Source organism: Suncus etruscus, chromosome 2 (assembly GCF_024139225.1).
Source record: "Suncus etruscus isolate mSunEtr1 chromosome 2, mSunEtr1.pri.cur, whole genome shotgun sequence".
In the NCBI taxonomy this organism is placed as follows: Eukaryota; Metazoa; Chordata; class Mammalia; order Eulipotyphla; family Soricidae; genus Suncus; species Suncus etruscus.
In genome coordinates, this window is record NC_064849.1 from 99837073 (window position 1) to 99843478 (window position 6406).

The 6406-nt window shown below is 43.7% G+C and overlaps 1 protein-coding gene across 1 annotated transcript in view; it reads left to right on the top strand.

Moving 5' to 3' along the window:
• The window catches only part of GOLPH3 (golgi phosphoprotein 3), a 57219-nt gene extending 51302 nt beyond the window's left edge, over positions 1–5917 (top strand). Inside the window, exon 4 of the mRNA XM_049767698.1 lies at positions 4030–5917. Within this exon, the coding sequence (XP_049623655.1) occupies positions 4030–4454 (425 nt within the window). The 3' untranslated portion in view covers positions 4455–5917. The remainder of the gene's footprint in view (positions 1–4029) is intronic.
• Positions 5918–6406: the final 489 nt, after the last annotated feature.

A 6406-nucleotide genomic window follows, 5' to 3' on the forward strand; every position in this document is an offset into this window, starting at 1 on the left:
TAGTTGATTTTGAGGCGCAGAGTACTGCAGTAAGGTTCTGAGGAAGGTTTCTTCTTCACCCGTACCCAGGCATATTATTTTATTATTTCTGCATTACATATATTCTGATATTGTAAACGTTTGTATATTGTATATACTGTCGATTGTAAACTTTCTGTGCTTCTGTTGAAAAATTAATAAATAAGTATATGTTATGGGTTGGGAAATGTAGTTTAGTGATAGAGCTTATCACATTCTCTCTCTGTTATGTCTCTCTGGGATTTCGAAAGCTTAGACTATTATTTGAGTGGTTTCCCTTCCCTTTCCCCTTCCCCTTCCCCTTCCCCTTTCCCTTCCCCTTCCCCTTCCCCTCCCTTCCTCCCCTTTCCCTTTCCCCTTCTCCTTCCCCTTCCCCTTTCCTTTCCTTCCCCTTTCCTTTCCCCTTTCCTTTCCTTCCCCTTCCCCTTCCCCTTCCCCTTTCCTTTTCCTTTCCTTGTCATACCCAACAGTGCTCAGGGGTTACTCCTGGCTTCCTGGCTCTGCACTCAGGAAGGCACTGGGGACTATATCGGATCCCGGGTGTTTCCATATCAGAACTGTGTTTGTCCTGTGTTGGTCATGTGCAGGGCAAACGCCTTACCACTGTGCTATGGCTCCGGTCCCTTAGTGTTATTATTTGTTTTGTTTTGGGGCTACACCAGGTGACGCTCAAGGGTTACTCCTGGCTATGCGCTCAGAAATCGCTCATGGCTAGGAGGACCACATGGGACGCTGGGGGATTGAACCACGGTCCATCCTAGGCTAGCGTGGGCAAGACAGACGTCTTACTGCTTGCACCACTGCTCCGGCCCCTAGTGTTATTATTATTATTATTTTGTTTGTTTGTTTTCTTGGGTCACACCCAGCAGCGCTCAGGGGCCACTCTTGGCTCTATGCTCAGAAATTGCCCCTGGCAGGTACAGGGGACCATATGGGATGCTGGGATTTGAACCACCGCTCCTCTGCATGAAAGGCAAATGCCCTACCTCCATGCTATCTCTCCAGCCCCAGTGTTATTTATTTATTTATTTATTTATTTTGTTTTTGGGCCACACCCAGTGGTGTTCAGGGGTTACTCCTGGCTGTCTGCTCAGACATAGCTCCTGGCAGGCATGGGGGACCATATGGGACACCGGGATTCGAACCAACCACCTTTGGTCCTGGATCGGCTGCTTGCAAGGCTAACACCGCTGTGCTATCTCTCCGGGTCCCAGTGTTCCTCAAAGGGGCTGGAATACATGTGCTTTGCAATGATGATCTCCTGGCACCACACGATCTCCTGAACACTGCTGGGGAATGTTTTCAAGTCCACTCTTATTGGTATTCAGGGGACCATTCTCTGCTCAGGAAACGAGATGTTATCAAGGCTAAACTGTTTCTGGCAATCATAACATGCCACTAGCCTTTGAGCTATCTTGCTGGACTTTACAAAAATGTAAGTCTCTATTAGTTTTTGGATCCTGTGTTACTCTTGGCTTTACACTCAGGAATCACTCCTGACCAAGGCCAACTCGGGGATCATCTGGTGCCAGGGAATCAATCCCTGGTCAGCCGCTGAAAGACAAGTGCCCTCCCTACCCATGTTACTCCTAGTTTTGCTCTCAGGAGTCACTTCGGGGATCAGATGAGATAGATGCCAGGGATTGAACCTAGGTTGGCTGGGTATGAGGAAGGTGTCCTCCCCATTGTACATCCCTCTAGCCCCCTCAGTGACCTTTTTATGGGGGAGATGATTATGAGACTTTAGGACATGTAGGTGATCATTTTGGTCACAAGGTGTCACTAGACTGCCATATGAATAAGTACAGTGAATAAGTTGCTTTTAGCTTGTCAATATGTCATTTTCCAATGATGTGATTGTTGGGCAGTGAATAGGCACTTAATCTCTGAAGTAGTTTTCCGCCCTATTTATGCTGTGCAGTGATATTAAAAAACCAACTAAACAAACCTAAAACCCTGTAAATTGGGTATGGTTAAAATTTTCTTGGGTGGGGCTGGAGAAAATACTTGATTTGCATGCAGCTGGCTCCTGGTGAATCCAATCCTAGCACTACCCAGTCCCCTAAGCATCACTGAAAGTGACCCCAAGCACAGAGCTAGCAGTAGGCCCTGAACACTGCCAGGGTGGCCTCCAGACGGAAAATAAAGTTGTAGATTTATTTTGGTGAGCAGTCAAGCTACTTGTGGACCAGCTGAGTCCTTAAGCCAGGTTGGGCCAGGTCTGAGCAATTTTGGCTCCAGGACTGGCTCAGCCCTTCCACTAAGGCCTTGTCCTTTTGGAGATCCTGTGTGTATGCCGAGTGTTCTCTCTGGCCCTTCTGCTCATGCTTGTTGGCATTCCAGGCCCAGTGAGCTTTTCAGTTCTGCTTTGTGTTGGTTTCCTTTTTCCTAACCCTGTGAACCCTTCCCCCTGAAGCCCTAGTGGGTTTGCTTTTCAGCCAGGCTCCAGGGAGTGCCCAGGTGGGTTTCGAGACCTGTCACTGCCGAGTTCTCCTGTTTGTGGCTCCATGCATGCTCCTGCCCTAGCCCTCGAGCTCTGTCCCCTGTCCTCCTGTCCTCCACACAATGGCACTGCTGTGCTCAGTTCTCTCTTCCCTCTTACTCCACTCTCAGGAATGGAATTCGGACCAGATGTGTGGGCTAGAGTAGAGTTGAGTTGGGTGTTTGTGCTCTGGGATACCTTTTGATTTGTTTCTGTAAGCAGTTGTTTTCTATATTTTATTTAAATGTCTCATTGTTTAAAGAATCCTAGGACTATCATCACCTTAGCCAGCCTCATATTTTTTAGTGTTAATTCATGTGGTAAAATAATTTTATGTGTAGTTAATTGGGAATGTAGTCAAAGATAATCCTGTCTTCCAGAACTTTTTTTTTTTTTTTTTTTTTTTGCAGGAAGTCACTTTGCTTTGCTCAGGGGTAACTCTTGAGTCTGCACTCAGGAATCTTCTGGGTAGGGGCTCTGGAAATCATATGGGTTGCTGCTGCTGTCAGCTCTCCAGCTCTGTCTTCCATGACTCTCCCATGATTGAAAGGTTTTATTTCTTTGTCCAGTCAGTAGTCACCAACTACACACGATTGTTGAGTACTTGATTTTGTTGTTGTTGTTTTGGGGGTACATACCTGCTACATACCTGCAGTGCTTGGATTATTCTTGGCTCTATGCTCAGGGATCGCACCTGGTGGTCTTGGAGGGACCACATAATGTGCCAAGGGTCAAACCTGGGTTGGTGACAAACACCTTACCCACTGTACTATTTCTCTCACTATTGAACACTTGAAATGAGATTAATGCAGCTGAGGAACTAATTTTTGTTTTGTTTTGGTTTTTGGGTCACACCCAGCGGTGCTCAGGGGTTACTCCTGGCTCTGTGCTCAGAAATTGCTCTGGCAGGCTCGAGGGACCATATGGGATGCTGGGAATTGAGCCCAGGTCAGCTGTGTGCAAGGCAAATGTGTGCCATGCTCTTGCTCCAATCCAGGGAACTGATTTATTTTTTTGTTGTTAATCAATATCCTATTTTAGTCTCCTTCCCCGCTTCCTTTCCTTTGTTGTCAATGTGGTTTTTGCAGTGCTGGGCTCACACACTCTTGCCTGTTGGGGAGGGAGAGAGGCCTGCTAGATGTTCCCAGTGCTTGCCAGAGACCATGCTGGCATGGCACTCACATCTGTTTATTCCCTGGGCTCCCCTGGAGCCACACCCCTCTGAGGTGCTTGGACATACCCAGCTACTGTGTATGGAAATGCCAGTTCGTGTCACTGTTACTGAAAACGGCAAAACTGCCAGCTCTGCCACCTGAGCTTTGAGCTTTTGACCAAATGCTTGCAAGACAGGTGCTGTAGCCACTGTGCTGTTTACTATCCCTACAGAACCTAAGTTAAATAGGGTTATTAGCAGGGGTAAGAAAACAGAATTTTCTTTCCCATGTCTCTGGGAGAAGATAATTCCTGTATTCCTGCAAAATTTGAATATAATTAGCAGTTGAGACTAACCTCTGCAATCTTTTGTTTAGGTGAGACGTGGAATCCATTAAAATTACATTATCAACTAAGAAACGTAAGGGAACGGTTAGCGAAAAACCTAGTGGAGAAGGGTGTCTTGACCACAGAGAAACAGAACTTCCTCCTGTTCGACATGACAACCCATCCTCTCACCAACAACAATATCAAACAGCGTCTCATCAAGAAGGTCCAGGAAGCTGTTCTCGACAAATGGGTGAACGACCCTCACCGCATGGACAAGCGCCTGCTGGCTCTCATCTACTTAGCCCACGCCTCTGATGTTCTAGAGAATGCTTTTGCTCCTCTTTTGGACGAGCAGTATGACTTAGCCACCAAGAGAGTCCGGCAGCTTCTCGACTTAGACCCTGAGGTGGAATGTCTGAAGGCCAACACCAGCGAGGTTCTGTGGGCGGTGGTGGCCGCATTCACCAAGTAACTCAGCTCAGAACGCAGCATTCTCCTCTCATGTAAACCGTAGTTCTTATTTTCTTTTCCTGTTGACTTCTGGTTTTCTGCAGATTGTACTTTCCATTCTATAATTGGCTTTTCTGTTAAATTGGTGGGTGGCTCTTTCTTTTTGTATGTTATGCAGGATTCTGCTGGTACGAAAGGCCTTCCTCTTTCCGTCTCAAAAAAGTTAGACTGCCATATTGGCATTTCATTCCTTGTTGCTATTCTCATTGTCACATGTTTTGGGTTGCTGGTGTGCTTTGACTTTCGAAGTGCCTCCAGTCTCCCCACCATGCCTTTGGTCAGCTTGAGTTTTTCCCCGTGTACGTATACATCCCACATTCTGCCTACAGTTCAGACAGAAGTCACAAAAAGGCCTTTAACTCACCAAAGGTAAATATCTGTATCTATTAGGATATTTTATACATAGACCTCAGTTGAGATGTGTACGTAGCAAAATTATTTTTAAATTGAGACAGCACAGTAAGTATAGAAAATGCCCCTGGATTTTGCTTCCCATGTAAATCTATTGTATTAATTACATTTGCTATAATTTAATAATTCAATCATAAAGGTCCAATTGTTTCACAAAGCCAGTTTGGAATGAGCTGCATTCCAGTGATGCTGTACATAATTTGAATTATATAGAATTGTCCTTTTTCTGGCCACTCCTGCCTCTGTCTTCTATTTCTAAAGTTTAATTAGTTGTTCACCTGTGCCCCTCATTTGCTTCAGTCATTTTTGATGACAAAACAGACCTCATCATTGACGGAGAGAGACTGGATGTGTGATTAGTCCCAAGAGATTTTGAGCTGTGCCATTGATGATACTTTGACTATGCATCTCCTGTTCAGAATTTCTTTTTCTTTTTTGGGTCTTCCTGTTGTATCACTTCCGTAGGGAAAAGACTTGTGACCAGTACTAATCTTGAGTACAGTTTTTTATTTTTCTGTCTCCATGAATAAATTAATGCCTACACTTAAATGTTTATCTACTTACAATTTCTGGGGAAAGAAAATCCAATGTCAGTTCTAGCAGATGTTGCATGTAATTTGTTTGCAGGTAATGATCACAACTCAGATGATTAAGAATTTGTAAGAGAAAGCTCTGCTTTGTTTTAATTTTTATATATAATTATGATAATTAGCACACCACAAGACTATACCTTTGCTTTTAAAAGTTTATTTTTACTATGTCTTTATCACAGTTTATCATATCATCATTGGTTTCATAATGTAAATACTATATATTGAACAAATTAAATGTCAAATTTTTTATTACATAGTTCATGTTAATAGTGGGGCTTTCAGGTGTTTGGAGAGTTCTTTGGTTAGTTTATGTTGCAAAAGTACTAGATAGTGTATAACTCTAAAGTTGAATTTTAAGGGATTCCCTAATATGTATACTATCTTTTTATCTGAAGTAATAAAATAAACTATGATCTTGAAAGTGCCTGAATCAGAGCAAGCATGTCATTTGTATTTTTGTAGTTTTCCTTTGTTTTCTTTCCCATGAAGTCTTCGTTAAAATACTGTGGTGTGATCTCCAATGAGGGATTGGCAACATTTTCTTACAGGATCTGATGGTTGATAATAAATGATGGTTGGTAATAAACATACTAGCTTTTGTGAGAAATGGTATCTATTGTTATTCAGCTTGTTGCTGGTAGTTCCCAGTAGCAATACAAGTAGGTGAGACAATAGTCCCGTAAAACTTCTAAAATAAAAACAGGCAACTGGCATAGACCATAATTTAGTAGCCCTAATTTATTTGCTATATCAAGCATTGCTCAGGGGACATGTGTCAGGAATCAAACCTGGGCTCCTATAAACCAAGCATGCATTTCAGTGCCCCAGCCCTTTGTGCCATCGCCTAAGCCCTGTTACCTGGTCTATTTTCCTAATCTGGTTACTGGCAGGTGGTAGAAATAGGACTGGA